Source organism: Solenopsis invicta, chromosome 4 (assembly GCF_016802725.1).
Source record: "Solenopsis invicta isolate M01_SB chromosome 4, UNIL_Sinv_3.0, whole genome shotgun sequence".
NCBI lineage: Eukaryota > Metazoa > Arthropoda > Insecta > Hymenoptera > Formicidae > Solenopsis > Solenopsis invicta.
This window is the reverse complement of record NC_052667.1, coordinates 17,714,196-17,740,967: the sequence shown is the minus strand read 5'-3', so window position 1 is coordinate 17,740,967 and position 26,772 is coordinate 17,714,196. Positions and strand designations below refer to the sequence as shown.

Below are 26,772 nucleotides of genomic sequence, written 5' to 3'. Positions count from 1 at the left end.
ATATTATTACACCACATAATTCCAACGAACAAAATAATATTTTGTAACATTTAAAAAAAACATTTTTCGCAAAAAAATCTCAAGAATTTTTTTTTTCGGGAATTTCCAAGCGGTCACTCATCCAAGTCGCGACTCCGATGAACGTTGCTTGACCTCAATGATCGCTGCGAACCGGTCCCTCATGATGACCTGTGAACACTTTATGTTGATATGTATATATAACTGGTAGATCAGATCAATATACGTTATTACGAAAGAATAAAATATGTATAATTAAAGCACAGTATTTATATAAACAAATATAAAATTATAGTTTTTTTTACTAATTTCGCAAATGCAGAATCCAGCAAACACAGAATATATATGTTATATAATATAGGAGTAACATGTAATATAACAGATGTTATACTCTATTTATATTATAATTATAATATTACTTTATACATGCAATATAACTAGATTATGAAACTATTACTTTTTTTGCACAATTTGTCTCTTCTTTTGTAGCTAAAAAGAACAGACTTGGAGTCGGGTAGAGTCAGCAAATCGAATACGCTATGGCCTAGTTTATACCGAGTACTTAATACCAGGGTTGGGCAATTTAGCATTTCGAGAGGTTTCTTACATTTCCTACGTATGAAACGTATAATACGTAGAAAACCTGTATGAAACGGATTATACACGTTAAATCTTTAAAAATCCATTGCACATAATATTCAATACATCATAAATATAATTTGTTTTGCACTTTTATACAATATACAATACTCGCTATACCGATGAGCATTATTTGTCCTTATTTAATATTTGAGAAACCAAATGAAATTAGGTCTGTTCGTGTTGCTTGCACTTAGAATCTTCGCGATACGCGACAAATCGACAAAGCGTATAGCTTTGTTTAATTTGTCGATAAAAACTGCATACTTATTAGATTGTTGCGAGTCGCATGTCACATCATTACACTGACCTGCAGCCTTAGGTTTGTTCGTGTCGTATGCTCCAACATACTCCAAACTCCAATACATTTGCTGCAAATGCATTGGAGCCATTGGAGCTTGGAGCACTTTGAAGTATACTAGAGCATGTGAGGTAACAAATCTATTAATACAGAAATTTCTTGGATTCACGACAATGTTTAAAAATATATATATTTTAAATTGTCTACGGATTCGTTGTACTGTTTACAAATAAAAAGATGAATTCTAAAAGTGATCAGATAAATAATCAACAAATGATGTCACATATATATCTTAATTATAATTCACAGGACGACAGTATTATAATCACTTCATTATATTCTAGGTTATCCGCTTTTTGATAGAGCGGCCACAGTAACTTGGGGCGTTACGATCATTCCATACAAGTTATTTAACGCAAAAATAGAAACTTGAAAATCTAAAGCAGGAATTCAAACAGTTGTTGATTATGAATCAATCGACGATTTTTAAAATATTTGCACGTGCTATACGTGCGTATCATACAGTGGCGCCACTTTGGTTTTGTTTACACCGAATACTTGATACGCGTAATATTTAGTAACTTTCTATTCAATTATCTTAATTTTGGTAATAAATTTAATGAATAGTATATTAAGCTGGTACAATATGAATCAAGATGATTAATTAAATATACACCCGTATTCATAGCCTTCCTTATTTTAAGATTGAAGGAAGCCTCCGTGAAGGATTCCTCGAATCTCCAAGACTTCCTTGTTTCATAGACAAACCTCAAGTCTCCCTTCTAGAAGGAAGGAATATTTTAGGGATTTTTAGTAACTTACTAGAGGCAGCACCGTTTTATGGCGCTTACAACGAATTTCAAATGTTTCTCGATGCGGTGCAAGTTACACACAAAATTTTTTTTACATCGTCCGTGTACGTGTTGAGACGTGTTGAGACGTGAAAAAGGTGAACAAAGTGATAGCATTTTGCTTCAATAATGGACCAAGATAAAAATATTCATTATACAGAGCGGGAGAGAATGCTCTTGGTGCAGCTTATTTCGGAAGAAAAAGCTGTTGAAAATAAAAAGACCGGTGCGACAGATTTAAAAGACAAAGCAGAAGCGTGGGAAAGGATAACGCAAAAATATGCTAGTCAAGGAGTTACGCCTCGCACTACAAAGCAGTTAAGGAAGTGCTGGAATAATATAAAACAAAAGTAAGCACAATATCAATAATCTTATTCCTTAGCGAAAAATGATAATAGAATCAATATCAAATCGACGGTGCAATTTCATTATTTCTCGCTGGGTGATAATCAATCATATATATTTTTCTTATTACCTGATTTTACTTTTTTTAAGTATATATTTTCTTTTCATATTGTTGTACCCTGTACAACTACGATAATTATACGCATAGCAACAGGAAATCAAGATTCCTATTGCTATGCATACGCGTAGCGGACTCGAATTCCGCATACGCTAGAAATATCGAAAAGACGCTGATGGTCTGTCGGGCTTCCGGCCCGCAACACCATCGCGCTGCGCCAGCTAATGCTGAGTCGCTTTCCGGTATTCGGATTTCGGCTAAGCGTGGGAGCTGCATGCCGCAAGGAACACGATTGGCCGAACCAAACGACGAATTTCCCTATAAATATCGCGACAAAATCGGAAAGCGACGGAAGAGTTTGACAAACAGCTGTCCGGTGTGTTACTCGCCGTGCGTGACTTACACGTCGAGCTTGTAACACAATCCGGAGATAACAGCCGACCTATATATACCGGGCCGTCCGGGAAGAACAAGCAAACGAGCGACATACATAATCATACCACAAGTGTAACGAGGGCAATACTGAAGAAAATACATTATTTTAACGTTGGAACAAGCAAGTGTTTTATCTTCAACCACCGAGCGGCCCTTCCTACGAGTCCTAACTCCTAAGGCGCCCAAAAGATCCCGATATACCTACCGACGTCCCTGGAGCCATCACCGGGGCACAACAATATGTAATATCTTTATTATTGGTTTCTATTATATTTTGATACTTATTATTTTATTAATTGATCATTTTAGGAAGAGAAAATTAAACACGACAATCCAGCACGAACGTCTTATGACAGGAGAAAGTCCTCCGTTAGTAGAGCCAAATGATCCAGTGATGGAGTACATGGATGCAACCAATGCAAATTTAGATGTTGAAGTTGGTTGTACATTTGACAGCACTGCTGTGTTTGAAAAACAATGTATAAGCATTATACCCCACATAGCACGTAATATTGCAGTGATATCACAGCAATATCACTTTTACATTGCAATATTACAAATGAAATATTGCAGAAATATCACGAAATATTACTGTGATGTCACAGTAATATCAAAATGTCCGCGAAAACGCATCACTGTAATATTACTGTGATATTTCATAGTAATATTACTGTCATATTTCAAAATATTTCTGTGATGTTTATGTAATATTTAAATAATATTGCAAGAAATTAAATAAATAAATTATTTTACTTTATTTTATTTTTATTGTTATTCTTAATATTATTTTCATGTTGTTATATGTAATATATATTAGACATAGAAAAAATAATTATATTTATTAAAACAATACAATAATGTAAACGTAATAAATGTTTAACTTACAAAAAAAATCTCTTGTATCCTTTTTCATTTTTGTTAAAAAAGATTCAATTTGAATTATAATTTTAATTTATGTTCAAGATTAAATAACAATACAAAATATTATTTACATGTAAAAATATAAAATTTTATGTGGAACAGCGTTCCACACGTACCCTTGAAAAAAAAGTTGATAAACTTGTTTCAATAAACTGATTACTGATCAGTAACTGATGATGTTTTATCAGTTAACTGACAAAATATAATCTGTTACTGATCAGAAATCAGTTCATTAAAACAAGTTTATCAACTTTTTTTTCAAGGGACGTCACATTGGGAAAAAAATTAGAACGAGTATTCGTTTCCAAATTACAACAAGCAACGATTTTCTTTAAAATCTCACTGAAGTGTGAGCTAGTGAGTCGTGGTGAGTCGGCTCGGTCGGCCGCAGTGGCGTCTAGATATAACACCTGTGGCTGCACTTGACTCACGAGAAGGTCTCCAGCGGCGCGGCCACCTAGCGGTGGTGCCAGCACTCACTTGTTTGCGTGGAGTTTTATACACACGGCGGGACCGCATAGCGGCTGTGCACGCGCTCACTTGTTTCGTCGTATGTTGTGACGGTCGGTGACCGAGCCGCAATATTATATACATACATATAATTAATGAACATTATAAAATACCTAATTAATGATAGAATATATATAATCATATTTTTTAATAGAGTTGAAAAAAAAATGAAATCTAAAGAAAAATTTGTTGGAAATTTAATATTTTAAAAAACTTGAAAAACCTTTAACTGTGGTGTTTAATATTAGGTGTTGGAATTAATTCGTAGCGTTTTACGAGAGATGGCGGGGATACTACAGTTTTCTGTTTTTACCGTCAGAAGCAAATTTATCTTAAATCAATTGTCAGGTTAGGTGTTATTTTTACGACATCTTACTTTCACTTGTTAATAACATCAAGTTATAATTATTTAAATATGTCTAAATTTATACCAAATAAAGTGTTTTTGCGGGGAGTTTTATTACATTACTTTCATATGAATAAAACTGCTGCGGAAAGCCATAGGATTTTAGAAGAAGTTTACGGTGAGCAAGCTTTAGCTGAACAAACGTGTCGGAAGTGGTTTGCGCGATTCAAGAGCGGTGATTTTGACTTAGAAGACAAGGAACGACCTGGACAGCCAAAAAAGTTTGAAGACAAAGAATTGGAGACATTACTTGAGGAGAGCTCAACTCAAACGCTCGAAGAGTTGTCCACATCGTTGGGGGTTGACTTTTCAATAGTGGGAAAACTTAAAGCGTTAAGGATGATCCAAAAGGAAGGACATTGTATCCCATACGATTTAAAGCCGAGGGACGTTGAAAAGCGTTTTTTGACTTGCGAGTTACTGCTTCAACGGTACAAAAGAAAAAGTTTTTTACATCGGATTGTTACGGGTGATGAAAAGTGGATATATTACAATAACCCCAAGCGCAAAAAATCATGGGTTAAGCCTGGACAACCATCATCATCAGTACCAAAACGTAATATTCATGGATCTAAGCTTCTTCTTTGCATTTGGTGGGATTAACGGGGTGTGGTTTACTACGAACTGCTGAATCCGAATGAAACCATCACTGGGGATCGTTACCGACTGCAATTGATACGCTTGAGTCGGGCATTGAAGGAGAAACGGCCGGAATGGAGCGAAAGGCACGACAAAATTATTTTGCTGCACGACAATGCTAGACCGTACGTCGCAAAGCCAGTGCAAACGTACCTGCAAACATTGAAAAGGGAAGTCCTAACCCACCCGCCGTATTCTCCAGATATTGCTCCTTCGGATTATCACTTGTTCCGTTCGATGGCCCATGGTTTGTCCGCGGAGAAATTTACTTCTTATGAAGAATGCAAAACTTGGATTGATTCATGGATCGCCTCTAAGGACGAAGCGTTTTTTCGACGGGGTATCCGTCTCTTACCCGAAAGATGGGAAAAAGTTGTGGCAAGCGATGGAAAATATTTTTAGTAATCTATTTTTATATTTGAACTTAGAATAAATCGTTGTTTCTCTCTAAAAAAACGCTACGAATGAATTCCAACACCTAATAGTCTAATCAATATTAATGAATAAACTATTTCACAAAATAATGTACCGAGCAGTAAATATTAAACGACGTAAAAATGTATATTTTTTTCAAAAACTTCTAAATATACTTTAAAATATTTATTGCCAAGTGAATATTAAATGTGTATTAACAAAACTTTTTGTAAACATTTTTTTTTAAATACCTTATGATAAAAATTTTTAAAAATTAAAATCGATTTTTGTGCTCCTGTAAAAATTATAAATGGTAATAAGACAAATACAAAGGTTTTTCTGTAATTTTTTAATAAAATCATTATTGATCGAGTTGTAAAGCAATAATTAAATTGATAGATTACATAGAAGAGCGTACATTATAGTTTATACATATATACAGTTTAAGGGATAAACTAAGTAAATATCTAAACTAATAATAAAGTTAATTAATTTTTTTTCTTAACATTTACTTTTATTCCACGAAAGGGCAAAGACATAATTATTTTATTTGTAAGTTGATTTCTTCTATAGGATACCGAAATTACTAAGAATATTAAGGATACTAAAAATATCGAAATTAATCAAAGAGATAGTGACGTTGCATTAATAAGACATAATAAAAACGTCATTTGACATTACCTTGTTCTTTGGAATTAAATATTGCAACAATATATTGCAATGATATCATTGGAATATTTTAATGTTATTATCACTGTGTAATATCACAGTAATATTTCTGCGATATTTCTGTGATATCAGTGGAATATTTCAATGTCATTATCACTGTGTAATATCACAGTAATATTTTTGTGATATTTCACAGTAATATGTAATATTTCTGTGATATTGCAATGATTCTGTGATATCACAGAAATATTACGTGCTATGTGGGACATATATACATCCTAACAGTAGGACAATTCTTATTTTTCTTTTACAACAATTATTTTTAATTTTTAGATAATGTAAAGACGGATTGTACATCCCAAAAAACATTAATCATCCATGATACAAATGTAGAGGAAGAGGAAGATATAATTGATCTATGTAATCAAAATGTTCTGACCAAAAAATCAAGTGTTAAAAATATAGAGGTAATAAAAAGCTTATTAATTAATAATCTTAATTAATGATTTTGTTGTCAATAATGTCATTAATAAAGCAAATATCGTAACATGTCATATATTAAACTTGATATGTTACGACATAAAATAAACATAATTTTAGTTGATTTGTATACAATAAAATATAAAAATAAAAATACTCTTCTTTTTTGCTTTAGTAAAAAGAGTAATCTTTATTTCAATAAATTAATAATAATGAAATATTATAATGAAGTATTTGATTTTCAGAACATCCGTGACGAAAAAACGTTACGATTAATAAAAATTCGAGAAGCAATTGAACAACAACGGGAACTTCATGCTTCAAAAATGAAGATTGCTGAAGCAGAAGAGAAGATTGTTTTGTTAAAGCTTTTGAAGGAGAAAGAGGCAGTCAAGCAACATGTATAATACGATAAATATTAATAACGCATAATACATACATTAAGATATTAATGTATGTATTATGCGTTATTAATATTTATCATACTATATAATACCTGTGTTACTTTTTTCAAACTAAAGAGATAGTTATATGTCGTTAAAACATGCATATTAAGTTCCTAAATACCTAGTTCTTCTTGTAGTATAACATAAAATTTTTTTTTTTATTTAACAGAGACTGTACTTATATATTACATACGATGAAATTTTATTTGTTTAGACTTTGCTATTTTCAATAAGGAATATTTTGTTTACATTTTTGTAAAATAAATAAAATATTTTATGAATAAAAACTTATTTTTATTTTTACATTTGTACAATTATAAACTTGTATAAATCTTGACGTGCCATTCATATAAAAAATATAATTGGTTCACGATACAGTAGTTACGAAAAATGTGTTATAATAAAAGCATTTTTATGCGCAAGTCCTATGCCATCTTGTTCTCGATTTACAATATTCTCAAAGATTTGTTCATTTAGCTCCTCTTCGAGCACTTCGCCTAGATTATATTTAATGCATATGTTGTGCAAAACGACTGCACAAACAATTGCCACCGATGTGCTCAACTTCGTTCTTATGCCATAATACAGACGTGGAAAGCAACGTTTCCAAACTCCGAACATTTGTTCAACGATAACTCGCGTTTTCTTGTGTGCAGTATTGTATCGAAGTTCTGCGTCTGTCTCAGGTCTTAAAACAGGCGTTAATAGATATCTGCGGCACGCATATCCATTATCTCCAAGTAGAATTCCATCTAGATGCCCTAGCTTGAAACGACAGCGCAGACCGCTTCGATCAAATATTACGGCATCGTGAGTTGAACCTGGATGCCTGACAACTAGATCAAGAATTTTTCGTTGGGGTCCAGCTACAGCCTACAAATACAATAAATAATAAGGATTATAAATTTATTATTAATTCATTCATAATTATATAACATACAAAATTACGTTTAACATGCAAAAAAATAGTTAAAAAAATATACCTGTACATTTAAAGAAAACCATCCTTTTCTATTCCGGAATACCTCTCCATAATTCCCTCCAGGATTCTTAATGCATATATGGGTGCAATCGATACATCCTATTACAGATGGAAAGTTGGTCACCTCATAAAATTTATTTTTATTATTCCGACGTTTTTCTTCTGTAGAAAAATTAATAAATTCGTTTAAGGTGGTTCGAAAGTAAACTAAAAGACTAGCCACATAAATAAAACTTTGGGAGATTGTTCTTTAATATATAATAAACCATCTCTTAAAATTTGAGACCCTGTTGCCATGTAAATTATTGCAAACAAGCAATATAAAAAATCACTTTTTAACATAGCTCTTATGGGAGGTTATTGAATTTTTACCGGAAATGATATGATATCTTTTAAGAAAAACCAGAGATGTTAATAAAAAACTGATCACTGAAAGATGAAATCACAAGCTTTCCAGTGGTATATGAAAGGTTGTGTGTTGCCATGGATTTTTAAGAAAATTTAATTGAGAAAGTGATGATGCATGCGTGTCACGGAAGTAAAATGGTTAAGAGGTTATAGACGCCAGCGGGAAGACGGCGAGTCGGCTGCTAGATCTACACTATCTTCACAGTATTTGCGCACTGACGCGGAAGAAAATGGGTCTTGCGATCAAGACAATATTAATCAATCGACCTTTTATAATTATTATAAATTTATAAACTATTTATAAAAATCATTGGGAACATTATCAATATTAATAATTTTTATTTAGATAAGATGTTTAGGAAAAATCATAATGTATTTTATCAAGTTTTATGTGAGTTGTATTATTGACTAACGATGTCACTTTAGAGCCACCTTAAGTGTGATGCTAAAATTTTGGAAACTTATACAACAATTCTCGATACTGTTGCTTGGCTGTATCCTCGCAAGTCTCCATTAACAATCTGCAATTAAAACAGCATATAAATGATATGAAAATGAACTGTCTATTTATTTACTACGGTATTAGAACAAAATTTACCTGAAAACTGCTCGTTGCATAAAAACGTAGTGTTATTAACAGCTGCATTAACGGGGAAACCGGCAGTCCACGATTATTTAAACGCCTCAATTGAGCATTTACCAAAGGTAATAAGGTCTCGATCACAGCTTCTTTGCTGAATCTGTACCTTTTCCAAAAAGGAACATCTTCGTAAAATTTCGTGGGATTTTCCCAATCACGTATGTACCTTTTCGCAAGCCGCCAGATTTCGATCCTCTGGATTTTCGTCTTCAAATCCATCATTAGAATCATTTATAAATTCATTGTCCATTACCTTTTTTTTCTTTAAGTTCTACAATAGAGAAATATTAGGTATTAGGAATAGGAATTATAATTTTAGATTTAATTTTCTTGAATGTTAAACATAACGCACAATGGATACAAACAAAACATAATACATAAATATGTCGTACAAGTTGTAATTACAACATAAATTATTATTAATTTATAATGTTTATTGAAAAAAATAATTCTAAAATTTTAATTCCTATTTTTAATATGTAATATTCCTTATTGTACGCAGGCCCATACAATTTTAGTTTGAAAACGCGATACCACAAGTAATCACAAATCTGTTTTAATTTGTATCTCACACGTACTTGTGACACGCAATGGCCTAGTTTACACCGAGCACTTGATATGCGTACTAACTCGTAACTTTCTATTAAATTATCTTACTTTCGACAATGCATGTATACATAATACATATATTTAATTATCTCGATTTATATTGTACCAGCTTAGTATATTATTCTTTAAATTTATTGCCGAAATTAAGATAATTTAATAGAAAATTACTAGTTAGTACGTGTATCAAGTACTCGGTGTAAACTAGGCCATTATCAACCTTGCTCGAAACTTTGGGGCAACATGACAAATGTGATAAACTAATTTTTGAAGCTTAGATTTCATTTATATTTTACGCGTCGTCTGAGAAGGTTGCATCTCCTCTTCAAGGAAGCTCGTGACTTCCCTTGAGATAAGGGAGCCAATAAGGCTCCTTGTTTGATTCAGGAAAATTTATGAAACGTGGAATGAGGAATAAGGAGTCCTCATTTCTCAAGGAAGGACTATGAATACGGGCGACAGATATCACATATACATTTACACGTATTGTCGAAATTAAAACAATTTAATAGAAAGTTACTTGTTAGTATGCGTGTCAAGTGTTTGGTGTAAACTAGGTCTATGGCCTAGTTTACACCGAGTACTTGATACACGTACAAACTAGTAATTTTTTATTAAATTATCTTAATTTCGGCAATAAATTTAAAGAATAGTATACTAAGCTGATACAATATAAATCGAGATAATTAAATATATGTATCATGTATACACGCATTGTCGAAAGTAAGATAATTTAACAGAAAGTTACGAGTTAGTACGCGTATCAAGTGCTCGGTGTAAACTAGGCCAATGGCTTTGTTTACACCGAATACTTGATACGCGTAATATTTAGTAATTTTCTATTCAATTATCTTAATTTTGGTAATAAATTTAATGAATGATATTATATATTAAGCTGATACAATATGAATTAAGATGATTAATTAAATATAGATATCACGTCCCACATAGCACGTAATATTTCTGTGATATCACAGAATCATTGCAATATCACAGAAATATTACATATTACTGTGAAATATCACAGAAATATTATTGTGATATTACACAGTGATAATAACATTGAAATATTCCACTGATATCACAGAAATATTATTGTGATATTACACAGTGATAATAACATTAAAATATTCCAATGATATCATTGCAATATATTGTTGCAATATTTAATTTCAAAGAACAAGGTAATGTCAAACCACGTTTTTATTATGTCTTATTAATGCAACGTCACTATCTCTTTGATTAATTTCGATATTTTTAGTATCCTTAATATTCTTGGTAATTTCGGTATCCTATAGAAGAAATCAACTTACAAATAAAATAATTATGTCTTTGCCCTTTCGTGGAATAAAAGTAAATGTTAAGAAAAAAAATTAATTAACTTTATTATTAGTTTAGATATTTACTTAGTTTATTCCTTAAACTGTATATATGTATAAACTATAATGTACGCTCTTCTATGTAATCTATCAATTTAATTGTTGCTTTACAACTCGATTAATAAGGATTTTATTAAAAAATTACAGAAAAACCTTTGTATTTATCTTATTGTCATTTATAATTTTTACAGGAGCACAAAATTGATTTTAATTTTTAAAAATTTTTATCATGAGGAATTTAAAAAAAAATTGTTTACAAAAAGTTTTGTTAATACACATTTATTATTCACTTGGCAATAAATATTTCAAAGTATATTAAGAAGTTTCTAAAAAAATATACATTTTTACGTCATTTAATATTTACTGCTTGGTACATTATTTTGTTTATTCATTAATATTGATTAGACTATTATACACCACAGTAAAAGGTTTTTCAAGTTAATTAAAATATTAAATTTCCAACAAATTTTTCTTTAGATTTCACTTTTTTTTAACTCTGTTAAAAAATATGATTATATATATTCTATCATTAATTAGGTATTTTACAATGTTCATTAATTATATGTATGTATATAATGTTGCGGCTCGGTCACCGACCGTCACAACATACGACGAAACAAGCAAGCGCGTACACAGCCGCTATGCGGTGGTCTCGTCGTGTGTATAAGACTCCACGCAAACAAGTGAGTGCTGGCACCACCGCTAGGTGGCCGCGCCGCTGGAGACCTTCTCGTGAGTCAAGTGCAGCCTCAGGTGTTATATCTAGACGCCACTGCGGCTGACCGGGCCGACTCACCACGACTCACTAGCTCACACTTCAGTGAGATTTTAAAGAAAATTATTGCTTGTTGTAATTTGGAAACGAATACTTGTTCTAATTTTTTTCCAATGTAACGTCTCTTGAAAAAAAAGTTGATAAACTTGTTTCAATAAACTGATTATATTTTGTCAGTTACTGATCAGTAATCAGTTTATTGAAACAAGTTTATCAATTTTTTTTTAAGGGGTACGTGTGGAACGCTGTTCCATATAAAATTTTATATTTTTACATGTAAATAATATTTTGTATTGTTATTTAATCTTGAACATAAATTAAAATTCAAATTGAATCTTTTTTAACAAAAATGAAAAAGGATACAAGAGATTTTTTTTGTAAATTAAACATTTATTACGTTTACATTATTGTATTCTGTTTTAATAAATATAATTATTTTTTTTATGTTTAATATATATTACATGTAACGATATGAAAATAATATTAAGAATAACAATAAAAATAAAATAAATTGAAATAATTTATTTATTTAATTTTTTGCAATATTATTTAAATATCACATAAACATCACAGAAATATTGTGAAATATCACAGTAATATTACTATGAAATATCACAGTAATATTACTGTGATGCGTTTTCGCGGACATTTTGATATTACTGTGATATCACAGTAATATTTCGTGATATTTCTGCAATATTTCATTTGTAATATTGCAATGTAAAAGTGATATTGCTATGATATCACTGCAATATTACGTGCTATGTGGGGTATATATTTACACGTATTGTCGAAATTGAGATAATTTAATAGAAAGTTACGAGTTAGTACGGGTATCAAGTGCTCGGTGTAAACTAGGCCATTATGAAGCACTTGGTAGTCGGTAGAGAATCTCTAGGAGAGAGAATAGCCAACCGGGGTCACGTGACCGACTCTGTGATTGGCTGGCGGAAATGTGCAAATTTTGCATTGGACGTTAATGCATTGGCCGGCATGCATCACGCGGAACCACCGATGATTTCTCGCGACAAAGCACGGACTTAGGAATAAAGGGACGGTGCATAAAACCTACAGGGGAAAGGCACGTTTGCGGCGGGGGAGGCCGCCATGTTAGTTTCAAAGCTCGCACACATTAAACTACAGGGTGTTCGTTAATGGTTGTCCAGCCTTTTACCGTACGTAGATGCCGTACCGACTGAGCTTGCTAATTTGCTAAACGTTTCCTAGATGACAGCTGCTTCGGTTGAGCGCGCGAACGCGATCTCGCAGGACCGAGTGACACGTACAGGCCCCTGGTGAAAATTTTTCTCATGTTTTTTTCGTATAATTTTTCCGAACATCTGTATAATTTTTTATGAAACGTTATAAAATGTAAAAAAGTTAAAAGTATTTTTTTAAAACTGTGAGATGAGAAATCTCAGAATACTTCAGAATGTACGTGTATGAAAAGTTCTAACAATAAGAGATGTAGACTTTCTAAGTATTATTTCTACGTATTTCTGAAAAATGTTCCTATTCGTATAAAAATTATGAGAAAAACTGTAACCAGGAATGTTAAATTCTATAAACGAGAAATTTTATAAAAAATTATTAGAATAGTTTTTACCGGGGAAAGCTGTGCATACTTTGTTATATTACATTTGTTACTAAGCTTACTATTTCTATTTATTAATCAAATTAATAAATAAAGTAGTAAATAGAAACGTAGAATACTGAATACATTTAATAATATATCCACACAATTTTTATCACAAATTTTTAATACTTGTAATCTTTTGAATTTAAATATTATCTTTGAAGTACTTTTAATTTAAAGAACTTCAGAAATAATATTGTAATGTGATATCAAGTAATGAAAGCTAAATGGTAACGTGGACTTCCACACCACCTTTGAGGTTCCACGATTGGCGCGTTAGGTTTTTTGAAGTGGACCTTCGCCTAGAGCCATATTATACCACATTAAAGACCTATTTTTTTGGTACATAAAGCTTAAATAGATATTTTGAAGTCATATTGCGTAAGAACACACGTAGATGAAAAGTTACATCTACGTATGATCGTGCGTAATATGACAACAAATTATCATATTTTTAGAGCAAGTGCTCGAAGTGTCTCCCTTCTTCCTGCTCACAACGTAAAGCCCGACTCAAGATTGCTTGCTCAAGATGGAAGCGAGCCGATTTCAAAGCTTTATGTACCGTACTCAAACGAACTCCTAGATTCCGCGCTATGGTTCGTATACTGATGGTTGGATCATCAGTAACCATTTGTCGTATTTGCGCGGTATGTATGCGCTGTGGTCGCCCTGTACGGAGTATAAAAATAATGATACAACAATAGAATATTTAAAATTGTATTATCAAAAAATTTTATAAATATGTACCTGCAGGCTTAATAGGTTTAAATTGACCGTATGTTCGCTGCCTCGACTCCAGCCTTGCAAACATATTTCGATATGGCTGTCGTCGCTACGGATATCTGCGCGTATAGAGCAACGTAGCTTCTCACGAATCTCTGTCGCACACTGCATAAATCATGATCATGTCACACATTTCATCAAACGTAAAATTGTGAGCCATATTGCATGCACGTTCTCTCACATTTTTAATAATTTTTTTCAATTTATACCATTTTTATGTGTGGTATACAGAAAAAGTAATACAAGTAATGATAAAAAGCACAATAATGAATACTTTATCATACAATTTTATAAATAAATATGTATTGGAACATAATTTTAAAGAAATTGATCGTTTTTTCGCAACTACAACTGTAGCCTTGTAAAGAAAGATATGGCTTGCTTGCTTCTATTCTGAGAATTTTAGAGTAAACTTTCAAAGTCTCCCGCGGAAAAGAAATATCTGTCGATTTTCAATTGTTGCTGTTTCTTCGTTGTTTCTTGCAACTGTTTTTGTCGTCTCGTCTCGATCCCGTGTGAGAGAACGTGCGTGCAACCATGGCTCACAATTTCACGTATGACGAAATGTGTGATATGATAATGGTGTATGCAGTGTTCAACAGGGATGCGCGAGAAGCTGCGTTGCTCTACATGCGTAGATATCCGGAGCGGCGACAGCCTTATCGAAGAATGTTTGCGAGGCTGGAGTCGAGGCTGCGAAGATATGGTCAATTTAGACCTATTAAGCCTGCAGGTACATATTAATAAAATTTTTTAATAATGTAATTTTAAATATTCTATTCTTTTATCGTTATTTTTATACTCCGTACAGGGCGACCGCAGCGCATAGATACCGCGCAAATACGACAAATGGTTACGGATGAGCCAACCATCAGTATCCGAACCATAGCGCGGAATCAAGGCGTTAGCGTGAGTACGGTACATAAAGCTTTAAAAGCGGCTCGCTTCCATCCCTACAAAATAACCTTGACTCAAGAGCTGCATATTAACGATGAAGCTCGCAGATTGAGATATTGTCAGTGGTTCTGTAATGAATGTGAGGAAGATTATAATTTTCCCAAACGCATTGAATTTTCGGATGAATGCGTTTTCCATAATAATGGCACCGTCAACCGCCATAACATGCATTACTGGGCCACTGAGAATCCTCACTGGATGCAGCAAGCACATACCCAAGTGAGGTGGTCGGTGAACGTTTGGGCAGGTATTCTTGGAGACCACATCATTGGGCCATATTTTTTTGATGGTAAAGTCGATGGCAATGCATACCGAACATTTTTTGAAAATCAATTTGTCGACCTGATGGGTGAGGTGCCACTGGAATCACGTTTAACATGTGGTTCCAGCAGGACGGCCATCCTGCACACACCGCCAGGGCGACAAGAGAATTATTGAATCGAAAGTTCGGTGCTCATTGGATCGGTCTTCACGGTCCTCATGAATGGCCACCGCGTTCACCAGACCTTACACCACTAGATTTCTTTCTGTGGGGTCATCTTAAACAGCAGGTGTATGCAACACGACCCGAAAACGTTCAAGACCTGAAAGATAGAATTGTACGAGCTTGCCGTGCAATAAGTCCACAGGTCTTGGAGCGGGTACGTGAAGCAATCGTGAGTCGGGCTTTACGTTGTGAGCAGGAGGAAGGGAGACACTTCGAGCACTTGCTCTAAAAATATGATAATTTGTTGTCATATTACGCACGATCATACGTAGATGTAACTTTTCATCTACGTGTGTTCTTACGCAATATGACTTCAAAATATCTATTTAAGCTTTATGTACCAAAAAAATAGGTCTTTAATGTGGTATAATATGGCTCTAGGCGAAGGTCCACTTCAAAAAACCTAACGCGCCAATCGTGGAACCTCAAAGGTGGTGTGGAAGTCCACGTTACCATTTAGCTTTCATTACTTGATATCACATTACAATATTATTTCTGAAGTTCTTTAAATTAAAAGTACTTCAAAGATAATATTTAAATTCAAAAGATTACAAGTATTAAAAATTTGTGATAAAAATTGTGTGGATATATTATTAAATGTATTCAGTATTCTACGTTTCTATTTACTACTTTATTTATTAATTTGATTAATAAATAGAAATAGTAATCTTAGTAACAAATGTAATATAACAAAGTATGCACAGCTTTTCCCGGTAAAAACTATTCTAATAATTTTTTATAAAATTTCTCGTTTATAGAATTTAACATTTCTGGTTACAGTTTTTCTCATAATTTTTATACGAATAGGAACATTTTTCAGAAATACGTAGAAATAATACTTAGAAAGTCTACATCTCTTATTGTTAGAACTTTTCATACACGTACATTCTGAAGTATTCTGAGATTTCTCATCTCACAGTTTTAAAAAAATACTTTTAACTTTTTTACATTTTATAACGTTTCATAAAAAATTATACAGATGTTCGAAAAAATTATACGAAAAAAATATGAGAAAAATTTTCACCAGGGGCCTGTACGTGTCACTCGGTCCTGCGAGATCGCGTTCGCGCGCTCAACCGAAGCAGCTGTCATCTAGGAAACGTTTAGCAAATTAGCAAGCTCAGTCGGTACGGCATCTACGTACGGTAAAAGGCTGGACAACCATTAACGAACACCCTGTATACTCTAATGGCTCTGGCAGACCAGCGCGATTTGCGACACGCGACGCGTGATTATCCAATAGGCGTACGTCTTTTCAAAAAATTGTAAACGCCTATTGGATAATCGCGCGTCGCGTGTCGCAAATCGCGCTGGTCTGCCAGAGCCATAACTGGAATGGGCACTAGCCAGAAAACGTGACGAGAGAGAAAGCCATTTCAAAGGGCTACCTCTCTTTGTCAGTACAGTCACGTTAGAAAGTTTTGCAGTACCGGCACATGAGAATAGATAAACGAGCGATTTGAGTGACATACAGTCGTATTCATTATAGTTGCGACACTTTTTCTTCGATGGTTTTTGGAATGTAGCCTTGCTCATCGAGCGGCGAACGTAATTGATTGGATCCACAAGTAAGAACCAATCATGTTTTCAGCTGTTGTTATAGTTGCGTGTTCAGAGACGCATCTAAAAAAAGTGTCGCAACTATAATGAACACAACTGTACAGTGCGTTGCATTGATGCCTGTGGTACCGATTTTAGGGATCACGTTTCTTTCTTTGTTATTTTTATATTCATGACCGAATGCTGCGTCAACGATTACCGCAGCATTCGTTCATGAACCTAAAAATAACCAAGAAAGAAACGTGGTCCCTAAAATCGGTACCCCAGGCATCAATGCAACGCACTGTACACCCAAGGACTTTGATTCTGTCCACGGGGAAATTTTCCAAACTGAGAAGTCACCACTTTCTACATACTCGCAGTTCATGATTAATGAACCGACTAGAGCTTATTGGTCGTTAAGTTAATCATGAACTGTAAGTATGTAGAAAGATAGCGACTTCTCAGTTTGGAAAATTTTCCCATGGACAGAATCAAAGTCCTTGGGTGTACATAAATAAAACAAAAGCAAAATTGTATATTTTTTTAAGTATTTAAGTAACTTTTTAAGTAAAAGTTAATTTCTTCCTTGTTTCCACGGATTCTGTTACATGCTGTATCAACATGAAAACAAAGAAGAAATTTAACTTTTGAGTAGGAATGTAAGTTGAATGCTGACGCATGCGCAGAGAACGCTTAGAAAAAGAGAGGTGGCCCATCGCATTATGCTATTTCTATCACGTTTTCCGCTTACGGACGTTATATGGCAGTGCCCATTCCAGTTAGAGTATAGTTCAATTTGTACACCCAAGGACTTTAATTCTGTCCATGGGGAAATTTTCCAAACTTAGAAGTCACCACTTTCTACATACTCGCAGTTCATGATCAATGAAACGACTAGAGCTTATTGGTCGTTAATCATGTACTGTAAGTATGTAGAAAGATAGCGACTTTTCAGTTTAGAAAATTTCCCCATGGATAGAATCAAAGTCCTTGAGTGTACATCAACCTCGTCGACAGATAAATCGGCGGAAAGCCGCAATGAATGCACGGGTCGTAAGATCCGTTACCGCCTCCAAGTGGCTAGCCTTTGTGACAAGGCAGATAAAAAGGCATATGTAGCCCTTTGTTGCCCTGTGAACTCGCCTCTTGAAAGTTCGTATACAAAGCGGTTCAGCGTAGTCCACGTCAGACGAGAGGAAAGGACACGACGGACGCACCCTCTCTATCGGTAACTGGCCCATGCGCTATTGATCTGTTGCGGCTTTATAGCGCGCACAGCGTACGCACTGCCGCGCGATCATCCGGATTTGCGAGGAGCCGCCCAAAATCCAGAAGTGGCGCAGCAAGTAGCCTTTTATCAGCTGAGGGCCTCCATGAAGAGTAGCCAAATGTGCGTGACTGATCACCAGCATCGTGAAATGTCCGGACCTTGGGAGAAGCCACGGATGCCGCTCTGTCTGCGGTATTAGAGCTGCTTGAAGCCTGCCTCCCACGCGCAGCAGCCTTGTCTCATCAAGGAGAGGGTGAAGACCGTGCAAAGAGAGCGACGCGTTACAGGGCGGTCGCCTCTCAGCGCAGTGAGTTCGCTCTCAAACGCCCGTTCCTGGACCATTCTCACCAATGCACAGCGGCTTAAGTTAGGCTCGTCAGCAGTGAGATAACCATTTCGGGGAGGTTCTCGCCCCCACGCACGATGATAAAATCTAAAACAATAAGCAGTCATTCTAATAAGCTTAGTTAGAGAAGAAAATCTCTCCACAAAGGTCTTCTGCAAGAAAGTGTGAGTCTCGTGTACAGCCACCCGCCGTTTTTCATCATGGAAGGCAGCGCCGACGGGCTCGCCTTGGACGGGCCAGCTTTCAGGGGGCTGGTTAAGACAAGGCGGCCCATGCTACCACAAGTCTATAGCCAGCAATTCCGCCGGGCAGTCGCCTCTCGTCGCAGCATCCGCTGCGATGTTGGGATGTAGTTCTATTGGTCGATCGGCAGAAGGCTCTGAACTTCAGCCACTTGGATGGCTACAAATGGCTTACACCTTGAAGCGTGGGACTTCAGCCAGCTGAGGACCATCTGCGCGTCTGTCCAGGCATAGATCGACTTTACCGGGAGACTGAGATTCCCGGCGGTACGAGCGAGTAGCCTCGCCAACAGTAGAGTCCCGCACAACTCAAGGCGTGGGATGCTCTGAGTTTTTATCGGGGCGACCTTAGTTCGCGCTACCAATAAGTGTGTTGCAACTTCGCTCGACTTCTGTACTGCTCGCAAATAGACGGCAGCGGCATAGGCTCGCTCCGAAGCATTGGAAAAGCCATGAAGCTCGAGGGTGACCGTGTCTGATCCGCGCTGGACCCAACGAGGTAAGCGCACGTCCTCCAAATGTTGCAGATATGCTCGGAAGGTCTGCCACGACTGTGTCAGCTCCGTGGGCAGAGGATCATCCCAGCCACATCCGGTCAGCCATAAATCCTGAAGAAAAATCTTTGCAAACACGAGAACCGGTGCCGCCCATCCAAGAGGATCAAAGAGCTTGGCCACTTCCGAAAGTGCTCCTCGCTTGGTCATGGCCAATGGTACCTAAGAGCGTGAGTCCCCAAGCGGGGACACTCTCAAAGCGAGAGTGTCACTCTGAGGGTTCCAGATGACGCCCAGGGCGTCCACGGCCTCCTCAGTAGAAACCAGTCTCTCCTCTTGATCCGAGCGAGGGCATAGATTCCTCCAGTTGGAAGTCCACTTGCTCAAGGCGAAACCCCCCCCCCCCAAGAGCGCACTCAGTTACTTCTGGACATCCCTGGCCTCATCGGGAGAATCACCACCTGCAAGAATGTCATCTACATAAGAGTGCTTCCAATCTCCTCGGAAACCGGGATGATTTGTTCTGAGCCAGCTGCCGTAGTGTCTGCAAGGCCAAGAACGACGCCAAAGCTGTCCATAGGTGACGGTGGTAAGACGGTAATCGCGGACTTCCTCAGACGGGTCCGCTCGCCATAAGATACGCTGGAGGTCAGCGTCATCTGGATGGAGTCGGATTTGTCGAAACATCTTAACGATATCGGCCATGAATCCGACGCGGAAAAGTCGCCATCTCGTCAAGACGATCCACAGATCCGACTGAAGACGTGGCCCTGGCAGGAAGGCGTCGTTTAACGAATAGCCCGACATAGTGCGAAACGACCCGTTAAAAACAACTCAAATCTTATTAGCAGAGTCTCCCGTCTTGAATACCGCGTGGTGCGGCAGATAATACGACTCCCGTGCGGTGAGAGCTTCAGGACTTACCAAGTCCATGTGGCCAAACGCTAGATACTCGACCATAAAGTCGACGTACCGTTTACGGAGTTTCGTTTTCGTGCCTAGTCTGCGCTCGGAATTCAAGAGTATGATCATCGCGGCTCGACGTGAATCGCCGAGTTTGACTTCTCCTTCTCTTCTCCTTGGTTGACGGACAATGTAGCGTCCGTCTGGATCCTTGGAATGCGTCTCGCAAAATTGCTGCTCCGCCCAAATCTCGTCAGGAGTCGGAGGCGACTGAGAGCTGACCTCCTCTAACTCCCACAGGCGCTGAACCGCGCGAGACAGATCCTTGTTAGTTTGCGCAAAGTTAACCGAAATGCGATGTGAGGCCGTCGTCCTATGATCCACCAGTGCCAGCCCGGACAGTACCTAACCAAACGCAGTAAGCTGCGCAGAGCGAGAGCCCGGTCCGTGACGCAGGGCCGGTTCCATCACCAGATCATAGACATCCGAGCCGAGCACGGCGTCGACCGGGGCCGGGACGTCATAGGTTGGATCCGCCAGCTCCAGCCTGCTGAGATGCGACCAAGACATCGTCTTCACGCGCTCCGGCGGCAATAAGTTTGTCAAGCTTCAAAGCACCAGAGCTTCGGTTGGGAGGCATAAGCTCGGCTTATTAGGAGAGCTCACAGTGAGCCTGCAGGAAGAAGAAACCACACCCATTCGAGCCTCCTGGAGGCCCAGAACCGTCACGTTCACTCGCTGTCGCCTAGCGTGCAACTGCTGCGCAACCCACTCCGTCACGAAAGTTGACTGTGCACCCGAGTCCAGGAGTGCTCGGACCTTGATCGCGTGCCCCGAATCATTGAGCAAGGTGACCATAGCCGTCTTCAGGAGAACCGTGGGCGTAGTCGGCGCCGCCAGGGCAGCAACGCTCGTAGTCGCAGTGCTACTACTCGTCACCGTGTCGATTTCACCTCCCTCCAACGAGTCGAGGTTTGCAGCGTGCTGAAAGGTAAAGCCATGTAGCGATGTGTGATGTTTACCGGAACAGATCAGGCATCGACCCGCCGCACATGCGTCTACTCGATGCCCCGTGCGTAGGCAGCTGAGGCATAAGTTAAGTTTCTTGGCCAACTTGTCCCGGTTAGCCACGGTCATGCCTTTGTATTTGGCGCAGTATGAGAGAAGATGATTCTCTCTGCAGAGTGGACACTTTCCGTTCGGTTTTGGCTTGAAAGTAGAAGACGCATTCGCAGTGACACGCGTAGGTTTGACAGCCCTGGATCCCGACGCGGGCGCGGCCTGGGTAGGGGAGACATCCGGGTTTGCCACTTCCAGAGCTCGGATGCGATTCTCCATCTAGTTTTTTAATTGCTGAAAAGAAGGAAAATTGTGCAAATTTCCCAGCGAGGTCTCCTACTGAAGACGTGTCTGGGAGTCCATCTTGGTGACGAGCAAATGCACGAATCAATCATCTCACTTGTCGACGGGACGCTCTAACGACGCAAAAGCTCGAATCGATTGCGTTACAACTCCGAGCAAACGTTTAAGCTCCGCCGGCGACGCCTTAGACAGACCTGGGCACGACAGCAAGCTACGCATGTGACTGAAAAGTAAAATGCGCCAGTTATTATACCGAGCGACCAGATCGCTCCACGCTCCCTCATAGGCGGCATCGGTTACTGGAGCTTTCGCCACCACCGCCGCTGCCTCCCCAGAGAGACAGTTTCTCAGATGTTGCAGTTTTTGCACCGCGGGGATATCCGGCACATTATGCACGAGCGAGCTGAAGAGGTCGCGGAAATCCTCCCACGCGAGTTGATCGCTCGAGAACTTTGGAAGGTCGAGTTTCGGAAGATGCAATTGTTTTAGAAAGGGTTGCGTACCAGCTTCCGATTTATCGGTTTTCCGCTCCGGCGGTTGTTTCTTAGATAAGGCTGTCAAAAACTGAGCTCGCACAGAGAAATAACTTTCTTTAGTGGTGGTGAAGACATCGTTCTTATTATACGCGCTCGCCTCGAAACCCTCGAGAGCGATCAGCTCAAAGTGTCGCTCTTGAAACTGCTCCCAATAATTGTCAAGCCGCGTCAAGCGCAATTTAATTTCGTGTTGATCAATCTTTGCTTGGCCAAGTTTCTGCATATTCGTCGACATACGAGAGATATAGCCAGCCTGCATGGTTTGCGCTGTTTAACAAATGTCTCCAAAGTAGCCATGCCGAACTTCAATTGAATACGCGGTTGCACTTAGCAACAAGAATGCAAAGAAGCGGAGCAGTGTATCGCGCACTTTTTGGGACGCCCGGTATAGTTTCCGCGGGAATCGAATCCCGTTTCATGGTTTGCGCGCGTGCCAGACACGCGGTGCAAGGCAACTCCGGGATACGCGCTCCCAGTAGCAGCCTACAAGAGTGAGGGAGAGAGCCCGTGATCAGATGCGTGTAACCCGTGGGAGCATCCCATAGACAGCAAGCAAGAGAAGTACAGCGAGCGCGCGATCAGTACGAGTAAGACGCGCGAGTATGCCACTAACGGCGAGCACGAGAGAGAGAGAGAGAGAGAGAGAGAGAGAGAGAGAGAGAGAGAGAGAGAGAGAGAGAGCAAGACAGAGCGCGTGATCAACGCGAGTAAGGCGCGTGATAATCACTGGTCACTGGTGCGACGAGATCGCACTTACCGTTTGATGTTCACTGCAGTAAGCCTCCAGCAGGCAAACTCTGTCCACTGCATTCACAAGTGTATTAAAAAAGTCACGCCGCGAAGCGCGATGCGACAAAGATCGCCACAGCTCCGACGAGAGCGGTCACGCGGTTTGTACAATGAGCGCGAATCACTGGCGAACTCGCGATGCTCCGTAATTTTAAGGATCGGAATGATCCGGCTCGAAGGACCAAATGTTCGTATCGTAAGCTCGGTTGCCTTAATTTTGAAGAACTTAGAGTCTTTCCACGGTGTCAGTGGTCGGAGTAGGCGAATGAAAAAACACTCGGTTTGGAAGTCACTATTCCCTTTTAATGTGCACTCGATTCTCTCGTGAAAATACAAAAGACGGGCAGGCGCGCGCCTCGCAAGCCGGCAAGCCGCGCGTTTTCCTTCCCCCGCCGGCCGAATTCCCGCTCTAGCTGCTCGATCCACCGGGGCAACGGGAACTCGGCCGGCAGGTACAGCCATCTAGTCTAGATTTAAAGTATAGGCAATATGAATGCAAACAGAAACATTTTGGCATCCTCTCCATGCGCGCCCAAAATCTTTAAATTCCACCTGTGCATGATATTATTGTCTGCGGCAGCCAACCCGTCTCCTGGACCTGGTGGCCAGCCTCCGCCACCACCGCGCGACATACTGCTGCCGCTGCTTTGCGACGCGCCACCGCCACTTTGCGCGCGAATATCCCTTTCGGCTTCGAATGGGCTGCCCGGTCTCTCCGCGTCTTTCGCGAGGAGATTGAGATTCTCTATCTCCGTCATCGCGCGAATTCCATCCACCGACGCAAAGCTCAAACAAACGGTTTGTGCGTGTCGCAATAAATGAAGGGTGAGCGCGGAGTCGGAGCATTCGGTTGAGAGTCCTTATCGCTCTAATTCAGCGATCACTTGCCGGCGATCTGATAGCGCGGCCCACTGGTCGTCGTTGTCGCCGGGCAAGCTCATAAGTTCAAACGATTCCTTAAGCGCGTAATTCTCGTCGTTGTCGTGCGTGTATTGTCTGTCGTCTGAAACGGCGAATGCGCAAAAAAATTTTCTATTTGCCCGCGGAAGCCACGGCGGGTCCGAACGCAAACAGTTAGGATTCAAAATTCAACGATCGCAAATTTTATGCCCACCCAAAACGTGTTGACAATGCGTGGCCTTTGCCGATCATGCACTTTTCCTCAAATTCCGGAGCGTGTTTACGCGGAGACTAAGTATCATGTACGGCAACATTGTTTCCACGGCACAACTTCCACAATGTTATCCGCTAGAAAAGTCTCGCGAAATTACACTCCGCGAAAATTACACTCAGCGAATAATCAACACTCGCGATAGCTTTTCTAGTTAAAAATCGAAATTATTACGCGAAATTGGTCCGCTTAATTGCAAAAAAAAAAAAAAAAAATAAATCGTACATAAAATAAAAATCAGCCATGCAAAAATAATCTCAGATTTATGCTACAAAAGAAATGGAAAAGAAAATTATAACGGTGTTAGTCACAGAACACAGAAAGCGCTACACACAAATTACATGCACAAGAATATCTCGCCAACCCGATAAATTTCCTCGCAAGTTTCCTTTAAAGCAGTACTCGCAACGATCTGCACATTTCAAGGCGATTCCTGAAGTGACGCCCACTGCTTCCCCCATTACCGCTCGGCAGAGCGCCTGCCGCGTATTCGTGAGTTCGATTTTTGAGCGGCTAGCGGTAGTGGGAGAATCAGTAGGCCTCGTTCCAGGAATTGACCCGAAATGTGCAGATCGTTGCGAGCACTGCTCTAAAGTCAACACAAAAAGAAAAAAAAAGTTTATCTCGAACAGAGGTCACTAACGAAAACAAACGAAATTTATTTTTCAGGATCTTTTCCTCAACATGCCCGACACGCCAATTTTTGTCACGCCGTTTTTGCGTAACTGGCGTGTGAACGGCACGAACAAATAAAGGCTAAGATTATAAATTACTTATAGTCTCCTCTTGTCAAAATTATTTTGCGTCGTTCAGACGGCTAATCTCAATATTGCGACAATTAGTTAACGCTAACATGGATAAGTTGGGCGCCAGATGTGCTCTTCGGCATATTAATTCACTAATTAACCAATCACGAAAACGAATTTACGCGACTGCAGCTATCTACACGCGCGAGAGCCGGCTAACTCCACCGAACGGTAGAGAGGCGGAGTGAGGCGAGGTGTAGAGCTTTTAACGCTGGCCCTACGAGGAAGTCAGAGGACAGACGAGAAATTCGACGCAGATTAGTAACAAAAATAACATTTATTCAAGAATGAGAACGTTTATTCCGTCCTGAGACCGGCGTGAATTAAAGTGCGTATAATTAATAACTCGACGACAATCCGCTCGCCGTGACTCAAATACTCGAGTGTCATCGAAAAATGCCCGAACGGAGTGTTACGTCCTGCGGAGTAACGATTCTTTCCTTCGCAACCAGCGGATATTCTAATTAACGGGCGAGCGACGGTGATCTCACCCCGATCCTAAGAATTCGGTGACTCTCACGGCAATAACCGGATGTCGGAAATTAAGTAGTTATAAATTCATCAATTGAGGAGATCTGAGGTGACACCGTTGCTCGATACCGGAAACACTCAAGATAGTAAAATCAGGGATCTGGAAGACGCACGTGTGCATCCCTTTGAGTTCTGATGCCCGACACCCGCATAGCAACAAATCAAATAATTTTGTGACATTTAATGCTTCTGAGAGTTCAATTGTCAAACCTGCCGCTTTCTCGGATAACAATTACCGAGGAATATTAAAAAGTCGTAAAAGTAAATATTGCACGTGGGTGTATTAATGAATAAAGTGATGCACACGGCCCTCGATGGGACAAAGGGAATCACAGACAAAAATTTGTATAAATAGGCGCGTTTTCCAGCGGAGCGCGCAGTCTAGTCTTGATCATTCCGAATCGCAGTTCCGTGGCATCTTGTATGCTCGAGTTCTGCGACTCTCGGATCGCGGCCTTTAAACTCGTACGGAGTGCAAGTCTCGGTCGAAAGAAAAAAGTGCCATTCGAAACGTCCCTGGTTGGGATCTGCAGACCACTGTCCATCGCACGCGCAATCCCTCCGACCGGACCTGTCATCTCCCGCTGAGTGCGGCCCAGTTTGGAGGCCTGCGGCTCCGAGAGTATTCCATTCACTATCACCGACACTCACACATTCAGCAAGTAGTAAGTCCAGAATTAATCACCTAGTTTATTTCCGCTCTTGATTTTTTTTTTGAACACCTTTTCTCTCTTTGCGAAGGATTTTTGTAATAAATATAATATATTCATTAAACTTATTACTCTCCCCTCTCATACTCTCTCTCTCTCTCTCTCTCTCTCTCTCTCTCTATCTATCTCTCTCTCTCTCTTTCTCTCTCTCTCTCTCTTCTTTTCTCTTTGCAACATTTTCCTTCTTCTTGGGATTTACTCACAAGAGGAGATCCGGAAGAATCT

At 38.9% G+C, this 26,772-nt stretch overlaps 2 protein-coding genes across 2 annotated transcripts; both read right to left on the bottom strand.

Moving 5' to 3' along the window:
* Positions 1-20,573: 20,573 nt before the first annotated feature.
* LOC105205576 lies at positions 20,574-21,212 on the bottom strand. Its single transcript, XM_011174975.1, has 2 exons — positions 21,114-21,212; positions 20,574-21,047 (listed from the first exon to the last, which is right to left on the bottom strand). The coding sequence occupies exons 1-2, from the start codon at positions 21,210-21,212 to the stop codon at positions 20,574-20,576; spliced, it is 573 nt and encodes a 190-aa protein (XP_011173277.1).
* A 39-nt stretch (positions 21,213-21,251) lies between these two features.
* LOC105205575 lies at positions 21,252-21,980 on the bottom strand. The gene has a single exon (XM_011174973.1). The coding sequence runs from the start codon at positions 21,978-21,980 to the stop codon at positions 21,252-21,254; it is 729 nt and encodes a 242-aa protein (XP_011173275.1).
* Between the last annotated feature and the right edge of the window lie 4,792 nt (positions 21,981-26,772).